The 13,998-nt window shown below is 40.4% G+C and overlaps 2 protein-coding genes across 3 annotated transcripts in view; one reads left to right on the top strand and one right to left on the bottom strand.

Annotated features, from left to right (window-relative positions):
- The window catches only part of PTCD3 (pentatricopeptide repeat domain 3), a 30,673-nt gene extending 20,601 nt beyond the window's left edge, over positions 1–10,072 (bottom strand). Inside the window, exons 1-4 of one of the 2 annotated variants that reach the window (XR_006411875.3) lie at positions 9,911–10,034; positions 8,151–8,203; positions 8,001–8,037; positions 3,848–3,893 (exon numbers count right to left, since the gene is read on the bottom strand). Coding sequence is in view for 1 of the 2 variants with exons in the window: in XM_026481408.4 (XP_026337193.2) it covers positions 3,848–3,893; positions 8,001–8,037; positions 8,151–8,203; positions 9,911–10,014 (240 nt within the window). In the remaining variant the exon portion in view is untranslated. Of the gene's footprint in view, positions 1–3,847; positions 3,894–8,000; positions 8,038–8,150; positions 8,204–9,910 lie in introns of both variants that reach the window. The other variant, XM_026481408.4, reaches the window with a different exon arrangement.
- Positions 10,073–10,377: 305 nt separating this feature from the next.
- POLR1A (RNA polymerase I subunit A) overlaps positions 10,378–13,998 on the top strand; it is an 86,550-nt gene continuing 82,929 nt past the window's right edge. The window contains exons 1-2 of the mRNA XM_026481395.4: positions 10,378–10,550; positions 12,781–12,985. Coding sequence (XP_026337180.2) covers positions 10,474–10,550; positions 12,781–12,985 — 282 coding nt within the window. The 5' untranslated portion in view covers positions 10,378–10,473. The remainder of the gene's footprint in view (positions 10,551–12,780; positions 12,986–13,998) is intronic.

Genomic DNA, 13,998 nt, shown 5'->3' with positions numbered 1-13,998 from the left:
CCAATTACTTTCTCTATTCCTCTCTTGTCCCTTGGAGCTGCCTTTCCTGGGCCTTCTGGGGCCTTTGTTCCATAGGAAAAACTCACCCTGTAGCCAGAATCTCTCCTGACTGTCCCCTTGATGCCCTGTCTTACTAACTTGGACTCTCCAAGGGACAGCTTCCCTGCAGCTCTCAAGGGAAGGCTGCTCACACGGAAGGCTTTGGAGGTAGGATTTTTTCTTGGGTCTCAGCTTCCTGCTGCCACTTTCAAAACCCATAACCCTTCACACTCATGGGAGGCTCATGTCATCTGGTTATGTCTCTCTACCAAGACGAGGCAGTCATGTAACGGTAAACCAGAGGTGGCAGTTCTAGGTCAGCTGCCCTGGGTTATTCGCTCCCTGATTACACTCAAACGAGTCCCTGGGCTCTGGTTCTGACCCTCTGCACCACCCTTGTTAAATACCTGTTTAGAGCCTATAGTTTTGGTGACATGCTGGACTTCTTTTAACCTACTAAACTTATTCTTCCTGTTTATCTCCCAATTTCCCTCCCTCGGCGATTTCCAAGTCCTTCACGGTCTGTGGGAAACAACTCCACTCTGGCCTGTAGCTCAGATGCCTCGAACCAAACTGATCCCCAAAGTGAACTTCCCTGAAGCTACCTCCTGTCTTCTCTCGGTGAATGGTACAGAACACCCTGCAGTCCGACCTGTACATCCTGTCGCACTACTTCCCTTCAACTGAGCACTCATCAGATCCAACCAACGCCAGTTCCTTAACCTGCTGCACTGTCCCTTAGCCCAACTGCCACGGCCGAAGTTCAGTGCCTTCCCGGTCACTATTTAGAGCACCTCCTACGTGCCAGGCTGCTTCTAGCTACTGGGGAGACAATAAAATCACCCCCCACCCCAATAAAGCTTACAATCTAGTGGGGGGGGAACCTCCAGAAAGTAAAAATAAACAATAAACAGTGAATTAAATACAGATAACTGCTATGCAGAAAAATGAAATAGAAAAAAGGACAAGAAAGTGACATATCTACAACCTAAGTGGGGTGGTCAGGGAATGCCTCACTGAAAAAGTGATACTGAGGCAAGGAGTCAAGCAGGTAAGGAGCAAGTAATAGGAGTATCTCGGGGGAAACAGTCCAGGCAGAAGGAACAGCAAACACTAGACACTGAGGCAGAGGTATGCCTGCTGGGAAACTGAGAATTTGCAAGGAGGCCCATGAGGCTCAGGTAGGGTGCCTAAGAAGACAGCAAGAGACGCTGTCAGAAAGGTAATGTGGGGGTGGGGAGGATCATGGGAGGGCCTTAGGAGCCCTCATATGGACTTCAGTTTTTATCCCAATTATGACAAATGAGGGGCCGCTTGAGTTCTGAGGAAAGAGTGATGTGATCCAGCATTTTATTGGAATCATTAGGGCTGCTTAATTGCGAGCAGTCTGTGGGGAGCCGGGGCAGTGGAAGAGACAGAGCCTGCTGTGACGGGCCCAGGGTAGGAAGAGATGGTGACTTAGACAACTAAAGCGATCACGGTGATGACGACACGAGCGGAGAATCCGATAATGTGCAGAGTGACCAGGCCTGAGACTGCTGGCCTTTGGCTGGCACCTGGAAACCTGGATTTTGGGAGGGTTCCCACCATCCCCAGAACTGATGAGAAGGCTCACTGTGCCTAAATTGTTTGCACAAAGGTGGTTTACACTGAACTCCTGCCTTCCTTCTGAAAGTCTGAAATTCTGGTATGTCCCAGGCACAGGGTGCCTATGTGGCCAGACACCAAATAAACCTCCGGGTCCCGAGTCTCTAATGAGTTTTCGTGGCAGATGTTTCACAACTGCTGTCACAACTCGGCCGGAGGAATTAAACGTGTCCTGTGTGACTCCACGGGGAAAAGACTCTTGGAAACTTGCACCCAGTTTCTTCTGGATTTCACCCCATGTGCTTTTTCCCTTGGCCGACTTTGCTTTGTGTCCTTTTTCTATCTGTAGGACTATATGCTGCGTCCTGGGAGTCCTCCTAGCCAATCACTGAACCTGGGAGTGGTCTTGGGACTCCATGCACATATATCTTGAAGGAAGAAACAAAGTACTAATGTGCAGCATGAGAGAAAGAGTCACAGATAACTCCTAGGGTTCTGACTTGAGCAATCAGAATAATGGAGTTGCCACTGAGGGGATAGCAAAGGTTTGGGTTTGGACATGCTAGTTTTAAGACCCTTATGCTACATTAAAGTTGAAAGGTTTCCCATCTTCACATAGCTGTCTTTTCTAAGATCTGGTTATCATACCACTGCTTAAAATTCTTCAGAGGACCTGACTAGAGTCCTCAGCATAGCATTCATCATCCTGCCCATCTCATTTCTCCACCCCTCAAATCCTTGATTCTGACCATACCAACTACTCATTCTGCGCCTTTGTGCACGGTGCTGCCTCTGCTAGGAATGCTCTTTCCCACAGGTCCTTGCCGCTCACCTTCCTAGCAGCAATCCAACTATCAGCTCCTCTGGAAGTCCTTCCCCAGCCTCAGTGCTCCTTCATGCTCCCTCTCGGGGACTGTGCAAGGGCTGTCTTTATTCGACATCCCGCACAGTGCCTGGCAAGCAGCAGAAGGGTAGAATATGTGGTTACTGGGTGAATAAATCACTATACCTTGGATTTTAAGGGCCCAAACTCAGACAGATCAGACAACTGCACACATAGTTCTACAACTTCTTTGACTTGAAGGCCATTCTCATTAAAAACTGAGAACGGTCTAGTTTACATTTCAGGTGCCTATTTAGAGATAAGTGAACTGCTGAAAATCTCAATGCCTTGCTAGCATGGAGATGCAGTATTATAAAAACCCCTTCTGAGAAACTGCTAGGATATATCAGGGCATAGCTGGCCCAATACTCCTTAAGCTTAACATCTATAATAGAAAGCAATTCTGGAAATCTGTGACAATCGCCTTAAAGAAAATTAGTAACCACGCAGATATTGTGGCAGTTAACGTCTTCATTATTCTAAACATTAACCCCACAGCTGAAATTAAAAGTACAGTTTTCATATTACGAAAAATACAACTGGTCAGAAAGTTCCATTTCTGGGGCGCTTGGCTGGCTCAGGCAGTAGAGCATGCAACTCCTGATCTCAGGGTCCTGAGTTTGAGCCTCACATTGGGTGTAGAGATTACTCAAAAGAAAAAAAAAGGAAGTTCCGTTTCTGAGGAATTTACCAAGGTTTCAGATTATCTATCAGACTACAAACTCTGTTTTTGAATTGTGAACAGAGCAAGTTATTGACAAATATTTCACTAAAACAGTTTCAGAAATAACCAACATTTACTGAGCATTTCTTTTGTGCTAGGTACTGCCCTAAATCCTTCTATTATGTATTAGCTGATATAGTTCTCACTATAACTTTGAAGTTTGAGACTATAATCAAATCCCACTTTACAGATAATCACATAGAAGCATCACGAGATAAAATAACTTTTTGATGCAGCTCACAAAGCTAGTTGATCAGCTATGAAACAAAACACTGGTTCCAGGACCCAATCCTTAATCGCTGCATCATTTACGGCATGGTCGGTACAACAGGTCTCAAAGTTCGTCTACAGACCTCTTGCATTGTAGTATCACAGCCCAATTACCCGCAGGGCCATGCGTTCCAACAGCTCTTCACGGGATTAAGTTTAAAAGATCACTGGCTTAGGATAAAAACACTGAATTTGGAGATAAAAGACATGGGCCTAAGTCAAGGACTTTTAGAGCCAGTTCCTTTAAAAGCTTTAGTTTCCCTATTTGTCACATGAAGGGACTGAATTGGATCATTCCTAAGAAACTTTCAAGATCCAGAACAAAAACCTGAATTCCTACTTACCCTATTCACTGTGGATGCAAGTGCTTGAAGAACAGCCACTTTATCCCTGAGAACAAGAACCACGAGTTAACCCATGTCAGGGATTTTCATACCCACAAAACCGAACAAGTGATTCTACTCTCAGTATGGATCGGCCAACAAAAAAGTTCAGGTCTCAACTAAAGTCAGTTCTTATTTCTCAAGATCACTAGAAAAACAGCTAGAAAATGAGAAAACTGTCCTATTCTTTTGCCTGGAGGTACGTAGTACCTGTTCCTACTATACTGTGCCTACCCTCTCTGGCCTGTTCCATCACACCATTTCCGAAAGGCTAGTGATTTCCACCCCTAGCTCATAATACTATCTATCCTGAATCTTACCTGTCCTATCCGTTCTCCTATGCATTTTTTTGAGATTTTAAATATTCTCTATACCCATGGGGGGCTCAAACTCAGGTGCCCTGTTTTCCTATGCATTCTTATTGCACTTTCTGGGCTACTCTTCCTTCTTCTATCTAAAGTGGTGTTTTGTTTTGTTTTGAAGTGGTGGCTCTTAACTCAGCTATATATGAGAATAAATCACAAGATGCCCTCTGGACTTCCTGAATCAAATCCTCAAAGTTCCACGGAGAACTGTCACATATATTCTTACTGAATTCCCAGATGATTCTGCTGTACTCTTCTCATTTAGAACCTCTCAACTATATATACCCTTTATAAACATTTCAGCCAGCTGTCCACTGTGCTATGGGTGGAGACCCTCACTAACTACTGGAAAAAGAGATTTCACTGAACAGATAAACCAAGACAATCTGTTTCCAAATATATTCTTTCTGTTGGATTTTATGAGTTTCCTTTCCAAAAATGAACTAAATTTAATAAACCGAAAGCATTTTTCTAAAAAAAAGTTTAACATTTTTAACGACACAAATGATCTCAAATAGACAAAACATTCAGGGAATTTTATATTACATCAAGACTGAATAATTTCCTGATGTGTATAAAATCCACTGGGTTTTCTATTCATTTTTTAAAATCACAATTATGTAATTTCATCGAGACAAAACATCCTTTTATCTCTTCGCATTCCCCAAAGCTTACCATAGCATATAGGTCTTATCAAGTCAACATAACTTCCTAACATACTGCAAATAACAGTAAGAGCAAATAACAGTAAGAAAATTATGACAGACTACTCACTAGTTCCCTTTTTAAAAAAGGATTATTTTAAAAAGCAACCTCAATGGATACATTATCCCTAAAAAATATATTAGAACATTAAAGGTTATGGTGTCATCTTGTGACATCCCTCCTACTCCACTGAGTTTGGCATTTGTTTAATTCTCTACACCCAATGTGGGGCTCAAACTTACAACCCCGAGATCAAGAGTTGCATTCTCTACTGACTGAGTCAGCCAGGTGCTGCCAAGTTTGGTTTTTGTATTTCCAGAACTTTTTAAAGTACTCTCTCTCTCACACACAGCCATAAAAAAACTGTCCTTCTGTACACCTGCTTACATAAATTTGTATTATCCATGTTACTACATATAAATCTAATTAATTCCTTTAAGTGATAACCACTTCTCATTATCCACTTATTTATCTATGGGCCTTCAGACTGTCTCAGCTTGTTATTATTCCCAAGTTATAAAAAACATGTCTCTGGATTTATGCAAGTGTTCCTCCAGAATAGCTAATCAGTAAGGTATACACATTTTAAATCATCATTCTGCAAACGTTCCTCCCAAGTATTATTCCACTAGAGTGCCCTATCAACAAATGTATCTGAGCATCCATTTCTCCACATCTTCTCTGTGCCAATCTAAGAGTTTTTTTTTTTTTTTTTTAAAACGTGGGGCTTGAACTCACGACCCTGAGATCAAGAGTCAGATGTTTAACCAACTGAGCCACCCAGGTGCCCCTCTTAATAAGTTTTACTATCTTTTAGGACCCAGTTACCTATGCATCGATTATAACTGGACTCCCTGTCATCCCTAAAATCATTACACAATTCAGATTAACCTGTTCACGACACAGCCTTTATCACATCACACTCATTTATGAAAACTCACAATGTGAGTTTTCACAAATGACCCTGTATAGTTTAAGTCTTCTATGGCACTTGAGTGATCAGGAAAGCACACCCTTAAAAGGTGATGCATATCTAAAATAAGGCAACAAGAATTTGTAGCCCTTACGGCCTCTTCCAGGTATAAAAGCCTAAATTCCGGAGCACAGAAACCACTTTTTGATACAAATAGTATCTTATACTTTATAGGTCACAGGGGCTCTGCGGAGTTATGCGGCATACCATAAAAGTAGCCACAGACGTTAGCAAATGAGGCTACACTCCAGAACAATTTTAGCTGACACTGGAATTTGAAATTCATATACTTTTCACATGGTCATTTTTGAGGGTCATTTGAAATTATACTTTTCACATGGTCATGGTCATGAAACTTTTCACTTTTCTCAAGTTTTAAAAAAATATGTAAAAACCATTCTTGGTTCCTGGGCTATAAATAATTAGTCCTCAGTTTACTACAGGACTGCCTATTTGGCCTCTTCCTGCCAGCAAATATGTTATGGTCATGTCCCACTCTACCTTACTGTTTTCTGTATCTATAGGTCTCATACTTTAGGGTTCACAAGAATTACCTATGGGGATATACATTTTAAACAAAATTCCCTGGTGATTCTGATTCCAATAAAATAATCTTACTCATTTAAGGTGCAAGTAAATTTCTACATTTTCAATAAAACTCCCCTTGACTAGCGTAATACGATCATCATTGATTATATCCTGTGTGCCCCCAGCCACGTATGTAAGATTAGTACTTATGTAAGTATAAAGTGTAAAAAATAAAATGCATGTGACTCAACTATATCATAAACCATCTGAGCACATCCTCCACCCTCTTTTGTATTCCTTACAGTACCTTCCTCAGGGACAGAGGTACACTGGGTTGGTAAAGTTTTCTGGACATGAATGCCACTCAAGAAAGTGCCTCATTCATAGATACAAATCAATTCTCCCGAACTAAATGTATATAGTTGACCCTTGAACAAGGAGTACCAACCAACTCCTGTGTCACCTGCACAGTCAAAAATCCATGTATAACTTTTTACTCTTTCCAAACTTAATAGCCTGTTGCCTAAAGATTTTCTGATAACACGAACAATTGATTAATGCATATTTTGTATATTAAGTGTGTTACACACTGTATTCTTATAACAAAGTAAGCTGGAAACATTTTCCTTAAGAAAACCGTTAAGAATACATTTACAATACAGTACTGTATTTACGGGAAAACATAATGAACCCGTGCAGTTCAAACCCATGTTATTCAAAGATCAACTGTAATTTATATAAAAAAAAGTTATACCTTAGAATTTTAAAATAGTGATCTTCTGAGAGCTATGTGGAAGGCGCTATTCAAACGCTCCTTTATTCCTTGAGCCTGGTGCTGTCATTATCCATGTTTACTATGGAACAGACAGATTAAGTAACTTGCCTCTGAGCAGAGTGACTGCTGGTAATTTTATTCCCTTCTTGCATTTAGCGCCCCCGCCCACAACAGTTAATTACTTCTGTAATTTAAGAAAGTTTTTTCTTTTTTTAAATGAACTTGAATCTTCAGGTCCTACTTAAAGACCTGGCTTTTTGAAGGCCATAAAATGCATTCAAAATCATTACTGTAAGAATTCTGTGGAGAAGTTGTAGTTCTCATATATTCAACAAATGTTGACTAAGGCAATTTATTCAAAGATCTACCTGGTTAGCTAAAAAAGGCAAAACTCTGTCCACACTATTTTATTTTACTTCATTAAAGACTGTACCGATAACACTTCTGTCTGGTCTCCCAACCTTCTAAGAACTTCCTTAAATGGAAAAAAAAAAAAAAGTTATTCTAATAATGATGCTTATAATTAACCATTATTTTTTAACTATTAACCCAAACTTACTTCAGATGATCTTTTAACTCTTATGTAAATCTCATGTCCCATTCACTCACTACTCTCCACCTTCCTTTATGTTCTTTTCAACTCCCAAGTTTTTCTCCCATCAGCTGTTTTATCCCTATGGAATGCTCTCTATTGTTCTTCATGTCATTGGCTCCTTTCCTACGAATGTTTTGCACTCATCGCTTGCTGAATAAACACTGAATACTCACCAAGTTTTCTTTTTTGGAATGACCACTTCTTCAATCCCTTAATTTGAAAAAGAAAACAAAAGTAAATCGGTTTCTCAATACTACTACTACTACAAATAGGTGCAATGTATTAACACAAAAATGAAATTATTACAGCATAGTCTTATATACCTGTTATGTTAGTGCCTTCAACCTTTGGGATGGTTGCACTTCCAGAATAAAATCTGCAAAAAATAAAAGCCCTAAAGTAATATTCATTAATGAAGTTCCCATCTCACCTCCACCTATGTGAACCCAAATTTTCTAATTGTCATGGATCAAAATAACTGAATAATTCATGTCAATGTACACTGAGAAGACATGGCCTAAAAAGCAAGTTCAAAACCATTACAAAATAGATATAAGATATGGACACAATATGGTCAACGTTTTTTAATCAATTTCGTTCAGTGAAAAAATTTCAATAGCACTTGAACCACTGAAGTAGCTGATGTGAAATATAAAGAACTTTCAACTTTGGTAATCTAAAACACTGAGGTCAAGGACAATTTAATAAGCTCCTGATTTTATATGAATAACAACCTAATAATGATAAGAGTATCCCACTTACAGCAATTATGATAAATTTTTAAGCTAAGATCATCATGGGCTTTCATCCCGCTTCATTCAACAATCAGGAATTTGCCAAATATGTACGTCCTAATTTAAACGTGAAACTGTTGACATTATTTTTTATCCAAAATATAGTCACTGGCCCATGACTGAGTTTTAAAATGTTCTGGTAACACTAAGAAATACAGTAAAAATATGTATTCCCTTTCTACATGGCATTGGTACCATTCCTAAAATTGCCAGAATGTGATTAGATAGAAAATTCACTTTCTCTACCGGTACGTGGTTTCAGCCTTCATTTTAAAACGATACTTTTCTGCTAAGGATCAACTTCAGAGAGAGATCAATGCTTTCAAAACATGCTGTCTTTCTTGATATGCGGATATAGTGACCACTGTGGTCCTCTGGGTAAATGCAGAGGAAGAGATGCTGCTGTCAGGGAAAGGAAATGAACAGAAAAATGTCAACAGTGGCACTACCAGGAAAAGGATTGGGATGGACAACAGCATTAACACTCCTACAGTACCAGGTGGAGCATCTCCTTTTTTGACAATCTATGTGAAGGTATCGCACATAAGACGTATACCTGAAGTTACCCAGCTCACTTATTCCTCACCATTTTTTTGGTTGGTTATTACTAGCTACAGTCTACAAGAGAAAATCTGTCCATTAACCAACTAAAAAACTGGCAAACATCGAATCCAAAATTGGGGTTTTCCCAACTTTTCATTACAAATCAGTGACTCTATTTCCACACCACCAGTTTGTAATTAGTGAAAAAAATTAAATACATACTTTCAGGTATGACAATCACAGCAATCCAAAGCCTGCGCTCAAATCTTTTAGACTTCCTTGTTTTTATGAAGACCTGAATAATTTCTTTGGCCAACCATCCCCACAACATCCAGCACACAGTGGCCCTCATAAAGTGCCTTTAATTTGGGAAAATCTTCACAGTTCCCCGTTTGATAAAAAGAATAAGGAAGCATACTTTACTGTTTTTTAAAACTCGGGACAGGGTTGATAGTAGCCACATTCACTAAAACGCAAGCTCCACGAGAGCAGGATCCTAATCGTGGCAACAGTTCTTAATTCTAGGATAAACCAGCCACCCAAAAAGTAACGCCCTAACAAATGAATCTCAAGCCCTTTTTCCAGGACTCCAGCGCCGCGTGCCGCGCTAAACACGCGGCCGCGAAATTGCGCATGCGCATCCCGCTCCATTGTACCTAGCTCCCCAGGTCTAAGGGAAAAGCTGACACAAGAGGACTAAGATGGCCAGGGGGGTCTTTCTCTTGGATTCTCCATGCGTGTCTTACCTGCAACTGGGGGCCTGTCCACACGGACCTGCCCGCTGACACGTTAGGGTCAGGCAAAGCTTGCAGCGGAACCGCAGCCACCTACCCGTCGCTACGGCCGCCATCTTTGGCTTCTTCGCGTAGCATGCTGGGAAAGCGTGACCTCGACCTTCAGCATCACCAAGAGGGGGCGGGGAACAGCTCGGCTATTGGCTGAGATGGAACAAGACAAAAGCGATCAAGAATTAGGAGGTTAAAAAAGCTCGTGGTTTGAAAGACTTTGTTATGGAAGTTAAAGCCTCAAAACGCCCCATCTACCTCGAAGAAATTTTCCGAAACTATTATTTCAGTAACTCATATGTCTTCTATATTTTCAAAATTAGAGGGCAAGCGAAAGTCATCAAATTATTTCCCCCCCTACAGTGGAAGTGGTCTCGTCCACGTGAATCTCAAACCAGCGAGATTTTTCTCGCGCGCAAGCGCATTTTAAATCACATGGTGGCGTCAGGCTTGAGGCTGAATTAAGTTGCCGGTGGTGAGTGGAACCTCTCTCTGGGTGTCAGAACTCGAATCTTACCTGGAGGATGTTGGGCTCAAAGAACATGCCCTGGCGAAGGCTGCAGGGCATTTCCTTCGGGATGTATTCGGCCGACGAACTCAAGTAAGGAGTTGGTGGGAAGCATGCAGAGTCTGCATGTTGAGGTCGGCGCCGTAAACTACTATTCCCAAAAGGTCTTGCGCTCAGTGTGTCCTCGAGTCAGTGGTTGTCCGGCGCGTGGCCTATTGGGACCCGTAGTTCCAGAAACGTCTTGGGTTGGCGTGCACTGCCTAGAACCCGGAGGGGCTAGATTAGTGTCTGCGCTGGGGAGGAGGAGTTTCCAGGTTGCAACTTTAGTGTCCATCAATTTCTTTGGTAATTAACCAGCGTTTGTGGAGCGGTAACGTCCCTGATGTGGTTAATTAAACACATAATTAGTCAAAATGGTTATCCTTCAAGACTTTGAAAGCGACAGCTTCTCTTTGCTAGGACCCTGTATATTCTTTGCCTATTACTAAATCAAGGGGACTCTCTTAAGTCCCCATTTTGATCATCATAGCATTCGGCAGTCTTAACCACACCCTCGGAACTCTGTTTATTTGCAGGACCTTACTGTTTTCAGGCTGTTTTATTTCTGTGACAGAGAGAATGACATCTAATGGGTACAGGGTTTCTCTTAGTGGGGATGAAAATAAATAGACTGGTGATAATTGTACAACTCTAAATATGCTAAAAACCACTGAGTGTACACTTTAAAAGGATGAATTGTGTAGTATGTGAGTTATATCTCAACGAAGCTGTTAAAAGAATTTTTAAACCTTTAATGTGAAAAATAACAAAAGCCAAATTATAAACTGGGAAAAGTATTTGCCACCATCATAGTAAAAGATTAATGTCCTCGTGTGAGGAACTCATGTAGTACAGTAATGAAAACATTAAGATTTCAGTTCAGAATAAGTAAAGGACTAAAACAACTTGAAAGAAATAAAAAATTAATGTGAGAGTGGAGTAGCATTTTTCCACCTGAAATTTAGAAAGATTTCAACAATTTTTTTTTTTTTTAAGTAGGCTCCATGTCCAACGTGGGGCTTGAACTCATGACCCTGAGATCAGGAGTCACCTGCTTTACTGACTGAGGCAGCTGGGAGCCCCTGAAAAGATTTTTTAAGTGCTAGGATTCAGTGCTAGTGAAGACAGGCAATCTACTATTAGCTCACCTTTTCTAGAATGCAAGGCAGCAGAATATATCAGGAGTTTCAAACATTTTGCACCCTTTGATTCAGGGATTCCACTCCACTGAGGAAATAATTATATTTTTAGGCCATAGTTAAAAGTTTGAAGTATCCTGTGCAAAAATCTTTATGCAGATAGGTTTCAGAAGCTTATTTAAAATAGAGTTTGGTTAAATGAATTATTAATAGCCACATAATAAAAGATTTTATAACTCTTAAGAATTATGTTTCCAAAGAACTTTAGTGACACAAAAACACTCATTTAATGCTAAGTGAAAATAGACGAATGCAATGCTAGAAATAACAAATGATCCCAGTTATGTTTTTAAAAATATATCCAGAGATATGTCTATGAATGTTATCAGTGTTTTTTTCTAGGTTGTGAAATTTAGATAATTGTCTTTATTTCCAAAGTCAAAAAAAAATTAAAAAGCAAATTCGGCATGAATGTACTTTGGTAAAAGTAGTTAGGTGTCCTATGGGAGCCCCCTTTAAACCAAACATAAAATACTGTGATAAACTTTTAGTGAAACAGGTTACACTTCTCAAAGTTTTGCATATTTGTGTTTAACTTCAATTTACTACTTCTACATGCAGGGATTATTGGATTAGCATTTCTTTATTGAACTATGTGGGGTTTGGAGTTAAGTGTGGTCCATATCCTGCCTCTGTCCTCCCCCCAATCCTGGTTGTGTTACCTGGATTAAATCACCTAACTGTTCTGACCCTCAGTTTCCTCCTCGGAAAAATGCATATAGTGATGCCCCCTCAGAGGGTTAAAGTCAGACTAAATGCTGCTTGTAAAGCATGTAGCATGTGCAGGTACTTAACTATTTGTAAACAGTCTCCATTGTATTCAATGCAAGATTTGCACTAAATGGGTAAATATTTCACCACTCTTGTTTGTTAAGCATGTGTTTATCCAGCAGCTGTTGTCTGCAGGCTCTGGTAAGTGTTAAGCTGCAGCGGTGAGCAAGGCATACACAGATTCTACACTCTGACGCTGTCAGCATGGCTGAGGAAACAAACATGAAATCATTTAACTCCGAAGCACCAAAGGAGAAACATCCAAGGAGTTAGGTAACCTTAGTTTTCCCTTGGTCTTTCTTTTATCTCCTTAGGAAATTAAGTGTGAAGTCCATCACAAACCCTCGTTACCTGGACAGCCTGGGGAACCCGTCGGTGAATGGCCTGTATGATTTAGCTTTGGGCCCTGCGGATTCCAAAGAGGTGTGCTCCACCTGCGTGCAGGACTTCAGCAACTGCTCTGGCCACCTGGGCCACATTGAGCTTCCGCTCACGGTGTATAATCCTCTCCTCTTTGATGTACGTTCTCCCCTGGGCTGCTCTATATGTGTGGGTCTCGGGGCTGCTGGTGGGATCTGGGAGTGTCACCCCTGGCCACACAAGAGGTGTCCAGCTCTAGACACGGAATTAAAGTACTCTCTTTCATGAGATTTAAAATCTTGAGGAGCCAAATCAAATAAATTCAACTTGGCCTGTAATGAATTTCAGTTTGATTGCAGTTGAGAAGAGCCACAGCTTGGTTCTGTTCACATGGGAAAAAAGCATTGGAATTTATCCCCTACATCTCAGGTTTCAGGGGCTTTGTGCCCTTCAGAAATCTAGGCAAAGCCTCCCTGGCAATAGAAGAACTTCTGGAGTTCTCCAAGCCTTCCCTGAGCTCTTCTAGTGGGTTTGTAGGCTTTTGCTTAGTTGCAAGAGGAGCGAACCCCAGAAGGTCAGACAGTGAGCTAAGACTGAGACTCCTGTCTAGAGTCCTACTTGTGTATTTTCAGCTTTTTTGGTCAGTTAACCTAGCCTCCAGGATCTGTTTTAAACTCTGTAGATGACAGTGTTCGTGGTTTTTATCTGTTAATCGCATTGAGAAAAGAATTGTCTTAAATACAGTATTTACTTAAATACCAAATATTTAACTAAACTTAAGTTTGGTATATATTTAAATACTAAATATTTTGAATGTTAAATATTTTATTTATTTATTTAAAGATTTTATTTTTAAGTAATGTTTACACTAAACATGGGGCTGAAACTCACAACCCCCAGATCAGGAGTTGCGTGCTCCACCAACTGAGCCAGCCAGGTGCCCCTTAAATAGTAAATATTTTAAATTAAGTATTTAAATACTAAAATTAGTATCTAGTACTTAGTTAAGTAAAATGAAAGTAGTGCTCTACCTCAGAGCCAGGGTAAATTTCAACTTTTAAGGGATTAAAATGAAACGATAAGAAGAAATATACAGGAATATTTATCTAGTTCATAGGGTCACAGAGGCCTTTCCAGGTATATCAGGGGAAGTGGAATTTTTTTTTTTTTTT

The sequence above is a fragment of the Ursus arctos genome, unplaced genomic scaffold, assembly GCF_023065955.2.
Source record: "Ursus arctos isolate Adak ecotype North America unplaced genomic scaffold, UrsArc2.0 scaffold_8, whole genome shotgun sequence".
Taxonomy (NCBI): domain Eukaryota; kingdom Metazoa; phylum Chordata; class Mammalia; order Carnivora; family Ursidae; genus Ursus; species Ursus arctos.
This window is presented reverse-complemented; position numbering and strand designations above follow the sequence as displayed.